A 23,151-nucleotide genomic window follows, 5' to 3' on the forward strand; every position below is an offset into this window, starting at 1 on the left:
CACATGATAGGCAAGTGCTCCTTTATTGAGCTATACCAACAGCTCCATATCTTTTTAAATTTTAGTGTTTAGGGTTGGGGTTGTGGCTCAATGGTAGAGTGCTCGCCTAGCATGTGTGAGGCTCTGGGTTTGATCCTCAGCACCACATAAAGATAAATAAATAAAGGTATTATGTCCATCTATAACTAAAAAATATTTTAAAAAATGTGTGTTTATTATGACATTCATTTTAGACAATTTTGAAAATATGAAAAAATATAAAGAAAATTACAGTGTATTACCTTTTTGTTTAGGGCCTTTCTGTGTGTGTGTGTGTGTGTGTGTGTATATTCCCATTATTGTACATTTTAAGCTTTTGCCACACATTTACTGTTTTAAAGAATGCTTTAGTGTACGTAAATCTTTGTGAATACCGTAATTTCTTTAGGAATCGGGTAGTCACAATTGAAGATTTTCTGATTCTGTTGTCAAGTTGCCTTCTAGAAAGGTTGACTGGCTGTGTATGAATGAGACTTTTGTGTATGATTTTTTTTTTCTGATATTGGGAATAGAACCCAGTAGTACTTTATCTCTGAGCTACATCTCCAGTCATTTTTAATTATTTTTTAATGAATATTTTATTTTATTTATTTATATGTGGTGCTGAGGATCTAACCCAGGCCTCACACATGCCATAGGCAAGTGCTCTACCACTGAGCCAAAACTCCAGCCCCCCTTTTTAATTTTTTAAAAAAAATTCTGATACAGGGTCTCACAGAGTTGCTTAGGGCCTCACTAAGTTGCTGAGGCTGGCCTTGAACTTGTGATCCTCCTTCCTCACTTTTTTTTTTTTAATATGTTTTTTAGTTGTAAATGGACACACAGTATCTTTGTTTATTTATTTGTTTTTTATGTGGTGCTGAGGCTGGAACCCAGAGCCTCACACATGCTAGGCAAGCACTCTACCACTGAGCTACAGCCCCAGCCCCTCCTTCCTCATCCTTTGAGTTGCTGGGATTATAGGCATGTACCATTGCACCCAGCTTTTTAAATGATTGGATGATCTTCATTTTCTTCATCAGTTGTCTTTACATGATTTAGCTTCAGTAGTTCATTTGTTTTATTATTATTATTATTTTCTTTGGTACCAGGGGTTAAACTCAGGACATTCAACCACTGAGCCACATTCCCAGCCTTTTTTTGTATATTACTGAGTTGCTTAGTGCCTCACCATTGCTGATGCTGGCTTTCAATTTACGATCCTCCTGTCTCAGCCTCCTGAGCCGCTGGGATTACACGTGTGCACCATCCAGCCCAGCTGTTTCATTTTTTAATGATGCTTCTTTAAAATATAGTAAGCAGGGCTGGGGTTGTGGTTCAGTGGTAGAGTGCTCACCTAGCATGTGTGAGGCCCTGGGTTCAATCCTCAGCACGACATAAAAATAAATAAGTAAAATAAAGGTATTGTGTCTAACTACAACTAAAAAATAAATTAAAAAATTAAAAAAAACAAATAAAATAAAATATAGTAAGCATATACTTCCTGGGTTGGGGGTCTTTACGACTGCTCCCAGATTTGATGATTCATTGGAGGACTCACAACACTTAGTAGACAGTCATGCTCATAGCTATGATTTATACAGTGAAAGGATTCAGAGCCAAATCAGAAAGGGAAATGACATCTAGAGTGAGACCTGGAGAAAACCTGACATTTGCTTCCAAGATTCCTTCTGGTGGAGTGACACAAGATGTGTCTGATTCCTTCAGTGAGAAGTGTGACAACACATGTGAGATGTTATCTACAAGGGCTCATTAGAGATTCTGCTCAGGGTTTCAACAAGGGCTGGTCACATAGCTCCTGTCTTATGTGGCACACACCAGTATTCAATACTCTCAGAGGGAAAACAGGTATTCAACAAAACCACCTTGTTTTTACAGTGTATGCCCAGTGAGCTACTCTTAGCATACTGAAAATCCTTCCAAAATCTAAGCTTCCAGGTGCCACCCAAGGGTGTTTCAGGCTGTGAGGCCTGTTACATTAACTCTTTTTCACACCTGCCTTATTAAATCATTGTGTATTATTTAATTTCTATTGCCTAAGGCTGCCATTATTAACATAATTCTGCTAGATTCAGAATTACCTTTTCTTTCTCTTTTGGTGCCAGGTATTGAAACTCCCTGTGCTTTATCGAGTATGTATTGTACCACTAAGTTACCTCCAACTAGGCTCCAGAAGTTTGATGTAACTCCCCTCTATCACCACCATCTCCCCTCCATTCTTTTTCGTCTACTTTCTTTTTGCTACAAAAAGAATCTTATCCTAGTAAGCCTTTATACTTGTATATAGGCATTATGTATGACTAATGGGAGTGTATCTCCCAGACCCAATGTTATAGAAAAAAAGCAGTGAGCCCCTAACTTGATGCTTTTTAATCTTCATAGCGAACCCTACTCATGTCATTAAAAAACAAAAACCAAACAAACAAAAGACACAAAAGGAAAGAGAGGAAAAAGGAAAAGTAAATAATGAGGTGCTAAATTTACAAGTCCATCTTAGCTAGATCATTTTATAGAAATTTCTCCATTTTAAAAATAAAATGACGAGGGCTGGGGATGTGGCTCAAGCGGTAGCGCGCTCGCCTGGCATGCATGCGGCCCAGGTTCGATCCTCAGCACCACATAGAAACAAAGATGTTGTGTCCGCAAAAATAAATAAATATTAATATTCTCTCTCTCGTGCTCTCTCTCTCTCTCTCTCTCTCTCTCTTAAAAAAAATAAAAATAAAATGATAAAAGTTGTGTATAGTTTGTAAGTATATTTGCAATCATCATGAATAATTATTTTGTTCTTATTCAAAAGTGTGGACACCTATTATAATTTACCTTGTATAGGCCATGGGTGCTCATTTCAGAAAAATTTTAATTATACTTTTTTTCTTTTAAAATAAACTTAAATATTACTACTTTTTGGCATTTTCTGTATTCCTTAGACCCTAACCAGTCTGGCTGTGAGTCTGTGGTGTCTGGACGCGTCTATCCTGAGGCTGCACTAAGAGTCATCCAGGCCATGGCTCGTTTCATGGCTGCCTACTTCACCAATCAGCTGCTTTGTATTTTTCCTCCTCACAGTGTGAATGTTCTTCCTCCACTTCATATTAAAACAGGTACTATGGTAAAATGTAATTTTCTCACTTTTCATTTTACATATAATTCTTAAACTACATTATACAAAGATAAATAAATAAATAGTTTCATAAATAAATGAATAAATAGATAAATAAATTCATTATTTTATGGAAATGGCACTATTCTAGCATAGCACCTGGCACATAGGAGGTGCCCAAGTACTACCTGTGAATAAATTATACTTGAGAAAAGTAATTGCCTGGTTTTATTTTTAATGAATATGTACTGTACTGTTTTTCACAAAATTTGGGCATTTGTTTCTACTTGTAATGTGAAAGAGCTGCTATCTTTATGTGAAAATGTGGAAATTTAACAAATTTTGCATCTACTAATTTAGAATTTAATTTTATTTGGACTATTTACTTTTCTCTATTATTTTATATTCATGTATTAATTGATCAATTGCAGTACTAGGGGTGAACCCAGGGTTGCTCTGACTCTGAGCTATACCCCCAGCTTTTTAAAATTTTTTATTTTGAGACAAGGTCTCACTAAGTTGCCATGCTGGCCTTGAACTTGTGATCTTCCTGCCTCAGCCTCCCAAATAGCTGGGATTACAAGTGTGCACTCACAACACCCAGCTAAAAATTTTATTTTATTTTTAAAAATTTGTATTATTAACTGGGTATGATGGTGCATGCCTATAATCCCAGCAACTCAGGAGGCTGAGGCAGGAGGATCAAATGTTTAAGGCCAGCCTGAGCAACTTAATGAGACCCTGTCTCAAAAAAATAAAAAGGACTGGGATGTACCTTAATGGTAAATCACCCATGGGTTCAATTCCCAGTATTAAAAGTAGGGGGGGGGTTGCTTTATTACTTATTTATTTATTATTTAGTGCTGGGAATTGAGCCCAGGGCCTCAAACATGTTAGTCAAGTGCTTGAACACTACATCCCCTTCCCAACTTTTGTCTATTTAGTTATTTCATTAATAGGGTCTAAATGAACCTAATCCTCTGCTAGATAACTGCCCTGCCCTCTTGGAGATAAATATATAAATGAACTTCTGTGACATTCATTCATTATACTGATTTTAAAAAGTTTATTTTAAAATAATACTATAATTGATCGATATCATAATTTTGTACATTTATGGGTTACAGTGTTGTATTTTCATATATGTGTATGTATAATTATGTCAAGCTGAGTTAACATCCCTCAACTCATCTGTCATTGGTGAAACATTTGATATTTTTTCTCTTAGTTATTTTGAAATATAAATGCATTGTTATTGATGGTACTCATCTTGCTGTGTAATCCATCTCAAAACCTATTCTTACTTATCTAAAACTTTGCACCCATTGATCAGTAATTCTTCATTCCTTCCCCCATCACCACCTCCAACCTCTGGTGACCATAATTTTCTCTACTTCTGTGTATTCAGCTTTATTAAATTCCTCATATAAGTGAGATAGTGTAGTATTTGTCTACTAAGTTTTTTATTTTAAATATTTTTGTTTTAGTTGTAGTTGGACATAGTACCTTTATTTTATTTTTATGTGGTGCTCAGGATCCAGCCTAGTGCCCCACACTTGCTAGGCAAGTGCTCTACCACTGAGCCACAACCTCAGCCCCTGTCTACTAAGTTTTAAGTGCTGACTGTATCAGGTAGTTGACTGGGAGTTTCAAGTACAGTCATGTCGTGTAAGGTTGGGGATGCATTCTCAGAAATGCATTGTTAGATGGTTTCAACAAGTGACTACCATAAAGTATCTGCACAAACTAGGATGACTTGGACTTCACTAGGTCATGTAATAACCTTATGGGACCATCATACATGTGGCCTATCATTGACCAAATGTCATTATGCAGTTCCTGACAGTATGTTAGCTTGTATTACATGAAATTGATAAATGAAAACATTTGTAGAATTTTTTTTGTTAAATAAAACAGATTTGTTCTAACAGCTGTGAACAAAACAGATATTATAACCTGTTCTCTTATGGAATTTACATACAATAGTTTGAGACAAAATATTAAATAAATGAACATTAAATAAGACTTATCAAGTATTGACTATTGTTTTGGAGAGAATTAGAATAGAATAATGCACTGTGACTATTTCAGATTAGGAATTTAGGGGCTGTGGTAGAGCACATGATTAACATGCAAGAGGCCCTTCAATCCCCAGAATCAAAAAAACCCAAACTGTATTCAGACTGGAATTTTTTTTTAATATTTATTTTTTAGTTGTAGTTGGACACAATACCTTTATTTTATTTATTTATTTTTATGTGGTGCCGAGGATTGAACCCAGGGTCTCGCATTTGTGAGGTGAGCACTCTGCCACTGAGCCACAACCCCAGCCCCCAGACTGGAAATTTAGGTTGGATCTCTCCAAGTAGGTGAAATTAAAGCTGAATTCATTTTTTTAAAATATTTTTTTAGTTGTCAATAGACCTTTGTGTTATTATTTATTTATATGTGGTGCTGAGAATTGAACCCAGTGCCCCACACATGCTAGGCAAGCACTCTACCACTGAGCACAACCCCAATCCAGAGCTGAATTCTTAGTAACTAGAAAGTGCCAACCTTGGACACCTGAGGTCTGAGTGTTCCAGTCTGAGCTTGTGTAAAAGCCCTGAGTTAAAAATAGCTGGATGTGTTTGAGACATTGAGACTGATGTGGCTGTAGACTAAAAGCCGAGGGAGAAAGTGACAGGAGATGTAGTCAGAAAAGGGTTCGGATGGTATGGCAAGGAATCTGAATTTTAAGTTATATTGGGCTTGAAACAAGAGATGGCATGAGTGGAAAAGTATGTGTAAGGCACACATGGTACTAGGTAGAGTGTAATTAGAAGTTTAATGCAATATAGAACTAGTAGCTAATCACCCAACCATGGATTTTGGACCCTATATTTAGACTCTGATCTGTGATTGTTTTGGGATGTGGACGGGAATGAAGGACCATCCTCACCCAGCTGGACTTCTTCTACTGCAGTGTGCTAGTGCCATCTGTGGTTCTATGGGAAGTTCTGGGTCCCTGGGAAATGAGGTGTGTGAGATAGGATCAATAAGGAAATTTTTCCAGTGGTTCCTTTCTAGTAGACTCCTACTTCCTTGAGAAAGAAGAGAAGTAGCCCTCACTTGATATGGCTTCTTTTACGGTGCTGGTAGGAGCAGAGACGGGGGACACACTCCTGTGTCACACTCCTGTCCTTTGACCATATCTTCTTGGTTAGACCTCCAGTGCCTGCTCCTGACTACAGCCTGCACTTATTTTTTTCTCTGACCTTTATGCCTCCCTCCAAGACACCCAGATTATAGAATTTATTTCCTCAAATGCTTGACATTTGTTATTATTATAGTGGTTTTATATTCTTTTTTGTCATAACTTAGGAATATATCACTTTATTGTATTCTCTGCTTTTGATAGTAATGTTTGTGACAATTTATGTCCTTAATCCATATTATTTTACTAACAAAGGTAGTATTCCAAGTGGTTTTCTGAAAAACCTAAAAGAATAAAAGATAAAATCCTGGTCTTGAGAAACTCTATCTCAATTGCTTATCTTTCTTGTATAAATCTGTAAGATTTTTGCTGTTTGCTTATGGTTCTCATCTTTACGGATTGCTTGATATAACTAAGTAAGGCTGATCTTTATCCCAGTTTAGGAAAAAAGGTGATAGAATCATTGAACTGTTTCCAGATACATTCATAAACACTCATAAAAGCACAGAGACACACCTTTGTATTCCCCACATAAATGTCTTCCTGGTAAGAAGTGAGAATGGAAGAAGGTTTTTGCAGTCTCTTTCCATGCTTGAGATTATGATTATTGAAAATTTAAATACCTGAAATTTTGTATCTATGCTTTAGTTCCTTTAGTTTCCCAATATATTGGAAAATGGTAAAGTAAGCAGTCTTAGCATCTGTTTGATGTTACTTTTTCTAGTCAGAGCTAATGACAGAATGTACTGGGGACTTCAGTAGCTTATTTTATGTAATACTGTAAAAAGTGGCAAACTTTTTTAAATATATGAAAGTAGTATAATTTTCAGAATATTAAACAATTCAAATTATTTTAATGGCATACTGCCTTGCTTATAGTGAATAAAAAATTAAAAAAAAATTTGCCTCAACTCTTTTGTGTACACAGAATCAGATACCCTAGAGATTGAATTTTTTTTTTTAATCCAGATGTTTTTCAAAGAGCCTGATGTTAGTGCCTAATGTAGGGTTGGCCAATATAGTCCACATAAGAAACTAATCACTTCATTTTTCATTTCAGGGGTCAGAAACCCATGTATGCCATTGACCAATTTTATTTTGAGTGAAGGAGTGAAAATTTTTTCAACATAGTTTTTTTTTTTCCTTCTTTTCAGCACCGGGAATTGAATACAGGGCCTTGTGTGTGCTAGGCAAGTGTTGTATCTTTGATCTAGATCCTCAGTCCCTCTTATTTTATTTTGAGATAGGATCTCATTAGGTTGCCTAGACCTGGTCCTGAACTTGGATCTTTCTATCTCAACCTCTCAAGTAGCTGGGAATATAGGCATGCACCACAGTGTCTAGCTTCAATGTGTACTTTCTAATTATTTTTTAATTGATGTATTATAATTCTATATAACAGTGGGATACATTGTGACATATTCATATATACACATAACATACTTTCCTCATTTTATTCCCCATCAGAATATTTATTTATTTATTTGAGGCACTGGGGATTGAACTCAGGGGCACTTAACCATTGAGTCACATCTCCAGGCTTTTTTACTTTTTTGCTTAGGGCCTAAATTGCTGAGGCTGAGTTTGAACTGTGTTTCTCCCACCTCAGCCTCCCAAGCCACTGGGATTACAGGTATGTGCCACACTCAGCCAACACACACACACACACACACACACACACACATATATATATATATATATATTTTTTTTTTTTTTTTTTCTTTTGGTACCAGGGATTGAACTCAGGGGCACCCGACCACTGAGCCACATCCCCAGCCCTGTTTTGTGTTTTATTTAGAGATAGAGTCTCACTGAGTTGCTTAATGCCTCGCTTTTTGCTGAGGCTGGCTTTGAACTCACACAGTACTCCTGTCTCAGCCTCCCTAGCCACTGGGATTACAGGCATGTGCCACTGTTCCCAGCTCCAATATGATTTTTTTTTAGTGTGTAATTTTTTAATTGTTGATGGACATAATACCTTTATTTTATTTTTGTGTGGTGCTGAGGATCGAATCCAATGCCTCATGCGTGCCAGGTGAACACTCTACCACTGAGTCCTAGCCCCAGCTCCAACATGTATTTTTTAATAACATTGTAGTCATCATATTTCAAGTTGCCTCAAGTTACTTTAGTGAAAGGTACAGAGGTCTTGTGGAAAGGATATTACCGCTTTGTGTTGAATTCCAGGCCAAACTAGAATCTTGTCATTTATTCACGGGTTATTGAATATTACACATTTTATTCTTTTGTTTGTTTGTTTTGAAATGAGTTCTCACTATGTTACCAAAATTCCTCTCAAATTCCTGGGCCTAAGTAATTTTCCCACTGTTGTCCCCTGATTAGCTGGGAATATAGGTACATGCCTATATAAAACTTCCTCTTTCATTTATTTGCTTGTATATATTTTACAGTGCTGGTGACCAAACCTAGGGCCTTGCATATGCTAGGCAAGTACTACCACTGAGCTACAATAAGCCCTCTTATTAATGAACACTAATATATTGAACACTTTGTATACTTATTATTTGAAATTGTTTTTTTTATTGCATAACACTATGGGTAATACAAAGTCAGATAAAACACCATTTCAGCCCTCCAAATTTCATAATCTGATATGAAAAATAGGCTTATATTTCTGAGCAGCCCACAGTAATAAATTGTGTACTGTGACCTGGTACATGTTCATATGTATACCTATGTACATATTATCTGACACAAATGTCTCATTAAACGGTATTTACTTTTATTTTGAGTTAATGGATTCATTCTGTATGTTTCTTTTCTGTTCTGTTTCATTTTTTAGGAATTCTATTATTTCTTTCATGGCTCACTGTGAATGAAGCATATTCTTCAGTGTTGAAAAAAACTGTTCTAGTGTATTTAGTATTATTGTAGCCCATTTTGTATGTATCTTCCTTTCTGTGGTCTTGTTTAGAAGATACTAATTAAAGAGATAAATATAAAATGTAGGGAGGCTTGAATTTGGATGCATGTGTGTAATTGTAATATCCATTTTCTTTAACTTATTCACAGAGCAGTCTCTTCGACTTATTCCTCTGCAACACTCCAAGGTGGCCAGTATTGTTAGAGACCAGAATCTTTCTAATGTGTGGACAGTTGAATATGCCCTTGAATTATTGTTCATTGGTGGCTTGGTTACAGAGGCTATATGGTTAGCATATAAACTTGGAGACTGGAAGACATCTGTTGCAATTGGCGTGGCCTTCCAACTCTTCTATAAACATGATAGCAATTTTGTGAGGTATGTATTTTTAGGTAAGCTTAAGTATAACAATATCATGTAAAGTAGCTTATATTTCTCTTATTGTTGGTGTTTACGTATGTGGAGTTCTTTATTCAGCATTGGCCAAAAGAGCTTTCTAATGATAGAAGTATTCTGTATGTGCTCAATGTGCATGGGGTAGCCTCTAGTTACAAGCAACTGTTGAGCATTTGAAATGTGGCTAGTGAGACCAATGAGCTTCATTTTGAGTTTAATTTCACCTATATTTACATAGCCACACGCTATGTAACATAGTGATTACTGTGCTGGATAGCTCAGTGGCTTGCTTATTTATAATAAAGCATTTAACATATTTATGTGTTAGTAATGCCCTTAAAGGACATATAGTCAGTGGGAGAGTTTATCCCAAATAGGATTTGAGTTTTAAATTAATCTGATCTTTCAACTTTTCAGAATATTATGGCATTGCTGTGTCTTTTATGAAGTTTTTCAATTCACTAATTCAATATATATTTCTTTTTTTTAACATTATTTTTAATTAAACTGAAAATACCATGACACCACATTTTATATGCTTAACTTTTTTTAACATTTACTTTTTAGTTTTAGGTGGACACAATATCTTTATTTTGTTTTTATGTGCTGCTGAGAATCGAACCCAGTACTTCACATTTGCTAAGCAAGCATGCTACCACTTGAGCCACATCCCTAGCCCTATATTTATTTCTTAAGAAACTGCTCTGTACAAAGCTTAACGTCAGGTATTTTAGTAGATATAAACTTAATGTACATAGTTTCAATGCTTTAAGGCATTTATACTTTAATAGAGAAAATAGGACAAAGCATTATTATAATTTACATAGTAGTTGGTGTGGTAAGAAAAGGACAGTGGTACCATGGGGACAGTGATATTGTCAAGTGGAGGAAAGACAGGAAATACTATGTAGGAGATGTCATTTGAAATGGGAATCAAAGGACATATAGGATTTGGATGAATTAAGTAAACATTCAAAGAAAACATCCTAAGTATGAGCAATGGCATTTGGCAAAATTAAGTTTTGGTTCAGTTTGGATAAAGTATGTATGTAGAATAGCAGTAGGAAATAAGAGTGGGAAAATGTATTAGGATTATAATTAGGGAGGGCCTTAATACACTGTTTGTTTTTTGTATGTAGGGTGAATAGAGTGTGTGGATTCTATTGTTTCTTTCTTTTCATCTTTTTGTTGTTGTTGTTTGGAGGATTGAATCTAGGGGCACTTAACCATTGATCCACATTCCTAGCCATTTTGGTATTTTATTTAGAGTCAGGGTCTCCCTGAATTGCTTAGGGCCTCACTAAATTGTTAAGTAGGATGACTTTGAACTTGCAATCCTCTTGCCTCAGCCTCCTGAGCTGCTGGGGTTACAGATGTGTGCCACCATACCTGGCTTTCCATTATTTCTTAAATTTTTGTTTAGTTCTTGTTTGTTTTCTGGTGCTGGGGATTGGGCTTAGGGCCTCACATATGCTAGGCAAGTGTCTACCGTTGAGCTTTTCTTTTATCAAAGTTTGGATTCATTTCCCTTAATTTGATGTCATTTCAGGTCCAAAAAAAAGTGTCCGAAGCTACCATTAAATATGACTCCAGCTCACATTTTTCAGAAAAAATTGCAGTGTTTTTTAGGTCAACCAACCTCTTTGGAAGGAAAACAGGAAATGGGCTCAAAATATAAACAATTCACAGGTGTGTTACATACATAAGGTCTGACATCAGGTTAATATAAATTTTGTAATATAAGAAGTTTATAAATACCTGGAGATAGATTTATATTGTACGATTCCATTTATATGATTCTACAAAAAATAAAAGTATAAGAACAGGAAACAGTGGTTGCCTAGGAGTAGTGGGGGAGGAATTAATTACAAAGCATAATGAAAGAATTTTGTAGAGTGATGGAAGTGTTCTTACAGGCCTGTGCAGATATATCAAAGTTCACTGAGAAGGATGAGTTTTACTGAATGTAAATTATGCCTCAGTCTGATTTAAAAACAAAAACTCAAGTTGTTAGACCAGTTTAAGAGCCAATTAATAAAAAGATAAATCTGAGCTATTTATTTATTTTATGGATACATGATATCCATAAAATATGCATGTAATATATATATACATCTCTACATAAATATAGAGATAAAGACAAATATAAACAATATGTAGAGAGATATCAAGAATTGAAGAATAAGAAAATGAAGTTAAACTTTGTAGCATGTAGAAAAGTTGTCTGTTAGGAATTTCAGTTGTGTCTCTACCAAATTCTGGATAATGGCTACCTCTGAAAGATGGAATATGATTGATATGCAAGGAATTTCAGCTACATATGTAATATTTTAAAAAATATTTTTCATTGTCAATGAACCTTTATTTTATTTATTTATATATGGTGCTGAGAATCGAACCAAGTGCTCCACACATGCTAGGCAAATGCTCTACCACTGAGCCATAACCCCAGCCCTAATATATAATATTTTATTTTTAAAAAATCTAAATTGATGGGGCTGGGGTTGTGGCTCAGAGGTAGAGCGCTCGCCTAGCACATATGGTGCCCAAGGTTTGATCCTCAGCACCACATAAAAATAAATAAACAAAACAGTGGTGTTGTGTCCATCTACAACTAAAATAAATATTTTTAAAAAATCTAAATTGAATATAGTGAAATGTTAATATCAGACATGGATGACAAGTGAGTATATGTTATATTCCATAGTTCATAGTGTACTTAAAGTACTTCGTAATAGAAAAAACCCTTTCATCTCCAATTCTGTCCTATGTCTCCTTTCAGTTTGCCTTCTGGGACATATCTGTGTGTATACAGATATTTTCATATTTTAAAGCCATAAAATACAACTGACTTTTGCAATTTTCTATTTTCTTCAGAAGCTTTTTTTATTAATTACATTATTATAAAAGTATTGTCATGGACCACTGAAAGAAAGATTACTCTTTCATTCCCTTCTTGACAGGATTAGCCCGACTAAGCATCTTCTGTCATAATGTTGTATATTAAGAAACATTTGTTGATTTGCTGTATTTTAATGTATATTATTTTGGTGTATTTGTTTTTTCCATTGATATTTTTTCAAATATTATTACTACCACTACAATTTTTTTTTTTTACTAAGGACTATATTCTAACATTAAATGTGTAGTTGTTCCTAGAGTATCTCTTTTTTAGTTTTAGAAAAAGTTTCATGCTCTAATTGCTTATGATCTTAAAATAACAAGAAAGTTCATAAATTTTTGTCTGTAAGTTTGGATGTTTTGCTTATTAACCATTGTATTCTCGAGAATCTACTTTTTCAGATTTAAAAAATTTAGAAAATAGGATGAGAAGTTAAATGAGAATTTTAACTATTTTACCAAATTTTGTATTTAGTAGATCCCATTGAAGAGGAAGATGCAAATCTGCTATTTGGTTCAGTACAAGAAGTCCTGAAAGCATCAGTTATGGCTGATGTGGATATTCTTTCAGACACTTTACAGCATCTGATAGATTCTGCCAAGGACTTCAGTAAGAGACTGTGGGGCTTAGTGCCTGCCGGCTTGTATCTTCCAGCTCCTCCATTATATTGTCCCCAGCCAGCTATTCTTAGTGAAGTAAGCTTATGCATTATTCCTTTAATTAATTGAAAATTGATTTTGGTCAGTTTTAAAAATAGTCAACCTGAAGTCAAGCATTGTCATTAACCTATCTTTATTTTTTCTTTAGCATTTTAAATTTTCTTATTATCACTAAAATGGGTTGTCTTATTGTTTCCAGGAAGATGGAGATGATCTTTTTGTAAAAGCTGAAAAAGACAATCGCCAAAAGGTGTCTGGAATACTTCAGAGAGTTCTCTTGCTCTTCAGGGCAACTCGGTGTTCTTTTCCTGTAGCACAGTGGTACATTTTGCAGCTGAGGAGGGCAAGAAAAGTCATGCAGAAGGTATGGGAATGTCTTATTCATGTGCTGTGTTAAACAACTGAAATAAACTGATACTTATACTGTAATAACACTTTTCCAAGGAGTCCTGCCCTGTGAATCCATACATTTCAGGCTTATTTATGGTATGCAACATAAAAAGAGCAGATTCTTTCTGCCAAAAGATGAGAACTTTGAACTGGGTCTCCAGGTTAGTTATATCCTGCCTAATAATACAAAATGTCCAGTCAGTTCGGTCCTGGGAATTAAATTTATTTCTTCATTGAAGATAATATAAACTCAATTCAGGACTGAGGTGTGGGAAGAATTCACTTCTCTCTGGGGAGAGGTCTCTGTTCTGTTGGGGCTTCAGTGTGTTACTGGAAAGTTGTGTGTTCTCAGCTCTTGTGTCTTAAAAAGAGATTTCAAGCAAGACACAGGTGTGGTCAAAGTTTAGCAGTTTATTAGAAGAGAAAGAGGAAGGGCGTGGGAAAAGCACCCTCAAGGGAGATTGTTGTTGCTGCTCAACGAGAGGAATGGGGCATTTTGTCCTTATTGGCATCAGATCAATACTGGTATCAGATCAATGTTGGCATCAGATTCGCCATTTTAGACCGGGAGCCATTTTATTTAGAGGCTCCAAAGTTTCCATTCTGAGAAAGTGCTGCATGTGCCTGTTAAAGGATCAGCCCCACCCCAGTTTATGACGCAACTCCTAAGCAGCTTAGGAAATTCCCCTTGTGGGCTATAAAGCTGCTCTGTGAGTGCCAACCCACAGCCTTGTGGGTTTGCCTTGTGCTACTGACAATAAATCTCTTGCCTGAGATTCTGGTGTGTGGTGTGGACTTTGGACTTTGCGTAGTCTCTGTGAGTGTCCTTTCAGTCCTAGTTTTAGTTAGGGCTAAGGGACAGTTTCCAGAGGGTCTTTCCCAAGCACTACCTCCTAGCTCTTGATTGCCAGTTGGATTGTATTAGATTTCTAAATCCCTGTATCTTAGTCAAGAGTGTCTAAGTGAAATCCATAGGGTGAAAATTTATAATTACAATAAGATTAAATGATATGTTGAGGACCTAAAGGCAGCTTTTGATCGTCTTGGCTTTCACCTGTTTATTTTGTCTGGAATTTGATTTCACAGACCTTGAGGCCATTTAGCTTTCCACCCTCAAAGTAGAGCAGGCCATCTTCCTCTTACCAAAGGAGGAGTCTTGAGCAAACTCCTTGGCCCTGGGATATGTTGTTACAAGGCCATTTTCTTACATCAGAGCAGGGCCAGGATGACTTTATTAAGTTGTTTCTTTAGAAACATATTGAGAGCACATAGGCTCCATAGATTTAACACACTTAATCCCCATGTTTCCGCTTCTCATGTTTACCTGTTCCATAAGTGGGTTCAAAGCATCCAAAGTTAGAGTGATTACTTGGCTATTTGCTATCCTTCCTTCCCAGGTTCATGTCTCTTATATTCCTTTTCTTTTATCTATAACAGCCACCCTCTTTAAAAAAAAAAAAAAAAAAAAAAAAACTTGATTTAGATAAACAGGGTGATTTTCCTGTACTATATTCTAGATTTGTCTAATGGTTTTTTCATTTAGCATCATTTAACTCGTTCTTGTTTCCTTTTATTTCCTGTACATGGGTGAGCGACCTATACTCATGGAGGTAGGAAGGTTTGGTGCTATTCAGGAATGAACCTTCATAATGCTTCCCCATTGTACCATGTCATGGGGCACATGTGGCACTTTTGGTGGTAGTGAGATTGATCAGTGGGTTTGGGTTTATGTTGTTATCTTCCATCAAGTTCCCTACCAGCCCTCCAACTTTTAATCTCAATGGCATTTATTGATGATCCTTGCCTAGAGTCATTTTTTTAAGTGTTGTCAAGTGAGGACTTTCTACCTCTGTCATTGTAGATTAGGTTTTTAAAAGTTATATATGAAGTTAAATTTTTTTGTATTTGTTTTTTGGTTTTGGAGTCTACACACTTTATCTTAAATGAGATTAGATGCCTGTATTTCTTTTCTTTCTCTAAACTGTGGGGTAAGCCAGGGATGAATAACCTTAGGTTGTTTTTTATAAGCAAAACTGAGTGACAAGGGAGTATGATTTAGTTAGAACTTTTTTTCTCTTTTGAGATGTAATCTAATGAAATTCTTGAATTAGATTTGTGATCTAAGCTTCTGAAAGAATAGCTGATTTCAGGACTATTGTCCTTCCATAGTAGAGGAATCATGCTGTTTTCCATTTTATATGGTTGATCTTAACTGCCTTGTTCTTCTGTAGTTTCCTCTCAACATTATTTATACCAAGATTAATGTATTGCCATTTTTTTACTTTCAGATTCGAATGAAAGGTTCTCTTCCATCACTGAATCCTTTCCCCCAGTCCTTACTTAACTACTGTAAAGGAGGAGTAGCATTCTTCAGACCTGGAGCAACTGGAGACCATAAGCTTGATGAAGTTTCCATTAGAGCAATTGGTTTGTTGACAATGAACTACTTGCTTAGAAATTATCCTATACGTGAATAATGGTGTATAATTTATTTGATTTGGCAAAATTTTTAAATGATTTGACTCTTCAAAGTATGGAGTGGTGTATAATATTTTACTTTGTGTTTACAAGTAAATGTTATAATTTTAACAGCCATGTATGTACATGCATTATAGTGTGGTATTAAATTAGGAATTTTTTTTTTTTTTTTTTTGGTGCTGGGAATTGAATCCAGGGCCTTGTGCATGTGAAGCAAGCACTCTACCAACTGCACTATACACCCAGCCCCAGGAATTTATTATATAATACAAAATTATGATATTATTTTTGTTGCTTCATTATTTAAATTTGAAATTTAGATGCTTTTCTTGCCTGGTGGTGCTCACCTATAATTCCAGCTACTTGGGAGGCTGAGGCAGAAGGATTGATCACAAGTTTGAGGCCAGCTTAGCAACTTCAAGGGACTGTGTCTCAAAATAAAACAAAATTAAAAAGGGGTAGAGTACTCCTACATTCAATTAAAAAAAAAAAAAAAAAAAAAAAAGCTTTTCCTGTGATCATTTTCTTTTTTTTTTTTTAATGTTTATTTTTTAGGTGTAGATGGACACAACACAATGCCTTTATTTTTATGTGGTGCTGAGGATCCAACCCGGGTCCCACCCCTGCTAGGCGAACGCTCTACCGCTGAGCCACAATCCCAGCCCCACCTGTGGTCATTTTCTTGAAGTTAGGGTATGCTGCCAAACATGAAGTGGACAGGCTTTGACCTTATCAGAATAGATTTACCATTTGTTTTCTGTTTTTCTAACTTAACATATGCTACCTAAACATTTTTTCCATTTAAAAAACTTCCATAGCTATTAAGCTGAAAATTTCTATTAGCAAAAATTAAAAATTTAATTCAGTTTTTGCACTTCTAAGTTGCCTCTGACACATTAGGTTCCTTTATTGTATTTTAAAATATTTTTTTTTTTTTTTTTTTTTTTTTTTTTTTTTTTTTAATTGAGTATTTTTTTTTTTTTTTTTTTTTATTAAATATTTATTTATTTATTTTAATTCTCGGCGGACACAACATCTTTGTTTGTATGTGGTGCTGAGGATCGAACCCGGGCCGCACGCATGCCAGGCGAGCGCGCTACCGCTTGAGCCACACCCCCAGCCCCTAAAATAATTTTCTTAGGTAGATTCTTAGCAGTAGAATTGTTTAGTTAATGAATATACCTATTTTATATTTCTTAAAATAGTATGCCAAATGTTATAATTCCTTTAGATTAATTTGATGGGTTCAAATGATAGTTTTATGTTAATATGTCTTCCTTGTGACTATATTGAGTATTAGTTTTCTATTATATTTCCTTTTATAAATTCATTTCCTATTCATAGTCTTATGTCCAGTTATCTGCATAATAAGCCTAAAAAGAAGTAAAACTTTGGATGCCATTCCACATTTTTCTCTCTAATTGTTAATTCTTACATTCTATTAATATTAAGCCTTGATCTCTCTAGACTTTGATTAAAATGGTCCTTTATAACTCACTTAACCTTTGTACTAATCTTAAATAATAAATGTCCTGGGGCTCAGATTGTCTGTTTTCAAACTATAATGGCATCAAAATGCTTTTCAATTGCTTTGCTCAGCTGTTATGAGCTTAGTTTATAGACTTTTCATTCACTCTAACAAAAGAAAGGGCCAGGCAGTTGTCCTTTGGAAATGTGTGTACAATCCAATAGTATTTTTTAAAAATTTGGACTTTGTAAGTAATGAGTTAAATTCACAAAAATCCCAGTTAGAAGATTGTTGATCATAAATAAAACATGAAGCTGAGTGTAGTGGTGCTTATAGACTCAGCTACTTGGGAGGTTGAGGTCAGTGGATCACTTGACCCTATGAGTTCAAGACCAGCCTCAGCAACATATCTAGACCCCATCTCAAAAACTAAACAAAATGAAACAAAACAAACAAAAAAGTTTGAAAATGATTGAAATAAAGATTTGAACATATATTTTTATTTTTTAAAGAAATAATTTATTGAAGTGAAATTAATATAACACAAATTTAACCATTTTAAAGTAAATAATTCAGTAGCATTTAGTACATTCCCAGTGTTGTGTGATCACTACCTATTCAGAGCATCTCTTAACCATGTAGTAGTTTCTTCTCACTTCCTCCTCCCTCTATCCCTTTGAGTTCTGGCTTCTTTCACTTAACACAGTGTTTTAAAGGCTTAGCCACGTTGTAGCATGGGCTAATATTTATGCCTTCTTGTGGGTGAATAAGACTCCTTGTATGGCCACACTACAATTTATTTATCACTTAATGTATATTTGAGCTCTTTTTACCTTTTGACTCTTGAATAGTGCTGCTATCAATGCGTATGTACTTGTACTGGTTTGAAAATCTTTCCATTTCTTTATACATTTTAAGGGAGGGGCAGAGGAGTGAATGTGGGGAGGTGGGCAGAGGCAGAGAATAATAAAATCACAAAGTAAGAGAGCCCTATGCTGGCTGATATGCTTGCTAAAATAGGTCCAACTAATTCAACTTTGGGCTTCTGACATTCTTCCCAACCATTTCTATCAGTAATAGAAGCAAGAAAGTATGCTAAAATGACATGAGACTATGCAATAGGATAAGTGCTTTGGAGCTGATAAGTTACCAGATACATATTTTACTCTTGGGTGTGTTAGGATGTGGAACGTGTGTTTTTAATTTTTTTTTTTAATTGTAGATGGACACAGTACCTTTATTTTCTTTATTTTTATGTGATGCTGAGGATGCTGTGATACCTCACACATACTAGGCAAGCACTCTATCACTAAGCTACAATCCTAGCCACTTGAACATACATTTTAATAATTTAATTTTGTCCTTAAGGGTCACTATTTAATTTGCTTAGTTTGGTCTTTCGGTTTTTGAAAAGTGATTTGGCTAGATTAAAAAGTTTGCATTTCTAATTATCTAAAATAAAAACGTTCAAATTGTTTTAAAGCTTCTTATAGAGAATTTTAAAAAGATAATGAACTTTCAAGTACTTATTATCCACCTCGACCAGATGTCAACACATGAAAGCAAATCTAAGATATCATGAGATTTTACTCATAAGTACTTCAGTATGTGTAGTCAACACAACAGGAAGTTTTTGAAAGCACAATTCCATTATTATACCTAACAAAATTAATTAAAATACTTTCACATTATATATTATCTATCCTGTGTTTTATATTTACCTGAGTATCTCAGTATGACTTCTTCAGTTATTTTTTTTCAAATCTAGAACCAAACAGAGTCCTCTACACATTGCATTTTCCTTGATATGTCAATTTCTCTTAATGTATAATAGTTTCTCTCTCCCCATTATTTTTTTCAGGCCATTTATTTATTAAGGAAACCAGGTCATTTATCTAGTAGAATTCCTCTCATTCAGTTTTATTTATTTATTTTTTTAATTTTTTTTATTGGTGTTTAAAACATTACAAAGCTCTTGACATATCATATTTCATACATTAGATTCAAGTGGGTTATGAACTCCCATTTTTACCCCAAATACAGATTGTAGAATCACATCAGTTACACATCCACATTTTTACATAATGCCATACTAGTAACTGTTGTATTCTGCTACCTTTCCTATCCTCTACTATCCCCCCTCCCCTCCCCTCCCATCTTCTCTCTCTACCCCATCTACTGTAATTCATTTCTCTCCTTGTTTTTTTCCCATTCCCCTCACAACTTCTTATATGTAATTTTGTATAACAATGAGGGTCTCCTTCCATTTCCATGCAGTTTCCCTTTTCTCTCCCTTTCCCTCCCACCTCATGTCTCTGTTTAATGTTAATCTTTTCCTCCTGCTCTTCCTCCCTGCTCTGTTCTTAGTTGCTCTCATTATATCAAAGAAGACATTTGGCATTTGTTTTTTAGGGATTGGCTAGCTTCACTTAGCATAATCTGCTCTAGCGCCATCCATTTCCCTGCAGATTCCATGATTTTGTCATTTTTTAGTGCTGCGTAATACTCCATGGTGTATAAATGCCACATTTTTTTTATCCATTCATCTATTGAAGGGCATCTGGGTTGGTTCCACAGTCTAGCTATTGTGAATTGTGCCGCTGTGAACATCGATGTGGCAGTATCCCTGTAGTACGCTCTTTTAAGGTCTTCAGGGAATAGTCCGAGAAGGGCAATAGCTGGGTCAAATGGTGGTTCCATTCCCAGCTTTCCCAGGAATCTCCATACTGCTTTCCAAATTGGCCGCACCAATTTGCAGTCCCACCAGCAATGTACAAGTGTACCCTTTTCCCCACATCCTCGCCAGCACTTGTTGTTTGACTTCAGAATGGCTGCCAATCTTACTGGAGTGAGATGGTATCTTAGGGTGGTTTTGATTTGCATTTCTCTGACTGCTAGAGATGGTGAGCATTTTTTCATGTACTTGTTGATTGATTGTATGTCCTCCTCTGAGAAGTGTCTGTTCAGGTCCTTGGCCCATTTGTTGATTGGGTTATTTGTTATCTTATTGTCTAGTTTTTTGAGTTCTTTGTATACTCTGGATATTAGGGCTCTATCTGAAGTGTGAGGAGTAAAAATTTGTTCCCATGATGTAGGCTCCCTATTTACCTCTCTTATTGTTTCTCTTGCTGAGAAAAAACTTTTTAGTTTAAGTAAGTCCCATTTGTTGATTCTTGTTATTAACTCTTGTGCTATGGGTGTCCTATTAAGGAATTTGGAGCCCGACCCCACAATATGTAGATCGGAGCCAACTTTTTCTTCTATCAGACAGCGTGTCTCTGATTTGATATCAAGCTCCTTGATCCATTTTGAGTTAACTTTTGTGCATGGCTAGAGGAGGAGATTCAGTTTCATTTTGTTGCATATGGATTTCCAGTTTTCCCAACACCATTTGTTGAAGATGCTATCCTTCCTCCATTGCATGCTTTTAGCCCCTTTATCAAATATAAGACAGTTGTAACTTTGTGGATTAGTCTCTGTGTCCTCTATTCTGTACCATTGGTCCACCCGCCTGTTTTGGTACCAATACCATGCTGTTTTTGTTACTATCGCTCTGTAATATAGTTTGAAATCTGGTATCGCTGTACCGCCTGATTCACACTTCCTGCTTAGAGTTGTTTTTGCTATTCTGGGTCTTTTATTTTTCCATATGAATTTCATGATTGCTTTCTCTATTTCTACAAGAAATGCTGTTGGGATTTTGATTGGCATTGCATTAAACCTATAGAGAACTTTTGGTAAAATCGCCATTTTGATGATGTTAGTTCTGCCTATCCATGAACAGGGTATATTTTTTCCATATTCTAAGATCTTCTTCTATTTCTGTCTTTAGGGTTCTGTAGTTTTCATTGTATAAGTCTTTCACCTCTTTTGTTAGGTTGATTCCCAAGTATTTTATTTTTTTTGAGGATATTGTGAATGGAGTGTATTTCCTCATTTCCGTTTCAGAAGTTTTGTCGCTGATATACAGAAATGCCTTTGATTTATGCGTGTTGATTTTATATCCTGCCATTTTGCTGAATTCATTTATTAGTTCTAGAAGTTTTTTTGTAGACCCTTTTGGGTCTTGTAGGTATAGAATCATGTCATCTGCAAATAGTGATAATTTAAGTTCATCTTTTCCTATTTTTATGCCTTTAATTTCTTTCGTCTGTCTAATTGCTCTGGCCAGTGTTTCGAGAACTATATTGAATAGAAGTGGTGATAGAGGGCATCCCTGTCTTGTTCCAGATTTTAGAGGGAATGCCTTCAATTTTTCTCCATTGACAATGATGCTAGCCTGAGGCTTAGCATAGATAGCTTTTACAATGTTGAGGTAAGTTCCTGTTATCCCTAGTTTTTCTAATGTTTTGAACATAAAGGGATGCTATACTTTGTTGAATGCTTTTTCTGCATCTATCGAGATGATCAAATGGTTCTTATCTTTAAGTCTATTGATGTGGTGAATAACATTTATTGTTTTCCGTATATTGAACCATCCTTGCATCCCAGGGATGAATCCTACTTGATCATGGTGCACAATTTTTTTGATGTGTTTTTGTATCCGATTCGCCAGAAATTTATTGAGGATTTTTGCATCTAGGTTCATTAGGGATATTGTTCTGTAGTTTTCTTTCTTTGAGGTGTCTTTGTCTGGTTTCGGAATCAGGGTGATGTTGGCCTCATAGAATGAATTTGGAAGAGCTCCCTCTTTTTCTGTTTCCTGAAATAACTTGAAAAGCATTGGTGTTAATTCTTCTTTAAAGGTTTTGTAAAACTCTGCTGTATACCCATCCGGTCCTGGGCTTTTCTTGGTTGGTAGTCTTTTGATGGCTTCTTCTATTTCATCCATTGATATTGGTCTGTTCAAATTGTGTGTATCCTCCTGACTCAGTCTGGGCAAATCATATGACTTAAGAAATTTATCGATGTCTTCACTATATTCTATTTTATTGGAATATAGGTTTTCAAAATAATTTCTAATTGTCTTCTGTATTTCTGTAGCATCTGTTGTGATATTGCCTTTTTCATCCCGTATGTTAGTAATTTGAGTTCTCTCTCTTCTTCTCTTCGTTAGCATGGCTAAGGGTCTGTCGATCTTATTTATTTTTTCGAAGAACCAACTTTTAATTTTGTCAATTTTTTCAATAGTTTCTTTTGTTTCAATTTCGTTGATTTCCTCTCTGATTTTAATTATTTCTTGCCTTCTGCTACATTTGCTGTTGTTTTGCTCTTCCTTTTCTAGGGCTTTGAGATGAAGTGTGAGCTCATTTATTTGTTGGTTTTTTCTTTTTTTGAGGAATGACCTCCAGGTGATGAATTTCCCTCTTAAAACTGCTTTCATTGTGTCCCATAGATTCCGATATGTTGTCTCTGTATTTTCATTTATCTCTAAGAATTTTTTGATTTCCTCCTTTATGTCTTTTGTAACCCATTGATCATTCAGTAACATATTGTTCATTTTCCATGTGATGTAGGATTTTTCCTTCCTTCTTTTATCATTGATTTCCAGTTTCATTCCATTATGATCAGATAAAATGCATGGTATTATCTCCACCCCTTTATATTTACTGAGGGTTGCCCTATGGCATAATATGTGGTCTATTTTTGAGAAGGATCATGTGCTGCTGAGAAAAAAGTATATCCACTTGATGATG

The 23,151-nt window shown here is 35.4% G+C and overlaps 1 protein-coding gene across 19 annotated transcripts in view; it reads left to right on the plus strand.

Annotated features, from left to right (window-relative positions):
* Cplane1 (ciliogenesis and planar polarity effector complex subunit 1) overlaps positions 1-23,151 on the plus strand; it is a 136,127-nt gene that overhangs the window by 23,083 nt on the left and 89,893 nt on the right. For 16 of the 19 annotated variants that reach the window (XR_009224697.1, XM_046422244.2, XM_046422247.2 and 13 more), the window contains 6 exons: positions 2,970-3,143; positions 9,372-9,600; positions 11,168-11,307; positions 12,995-13,215; positions 13,379-13,543; positions 15,858-15,996. Coding sequence is in view for 18 of the 19 variants with exons in the window: in XM_046422244.2 (XP_046278200.1) it covers positions 2,970-3,143; positions 9,372-9,600; positions 11,168-11,307; positions 12,995-13,215; positions 13,379-13,543; positions 15,858-15,996 (1,068 nt within the window). In the remaining variant the exon portion in view is untranslated. The remainder of the gene's footprint in view (positions 1-2,969; positions 3,144-9,371; positions 9,601-11,167; positions 11,308-12,994; positions 13,216-13,378; positions 13,544-15,857; positions 15,997-23,151) is intronic. The other 3 variants (XM_058572061.1, XM_058572065.1, XM_058572071.1) reach the window with 1 other exon arrangement.

Source organism: Marmota monax, unplaced genomic scaffold, assembly GCF_021218885.2.
Source record: "Marmota monax isolate L192 unplaced genomic scaffold, Marmota_monax_Labrador192_F-V1.1 WCK01_AAM20220418_F8-fsc00077, whole genome shotgun sequence".
Classification (NCBI taxonomy): domain Eukaryota; kingdom Metazoa; phylum Chordata; class Mammalia; order Rodentia; family Sciuridae; genus Marmota; species Marmota monax.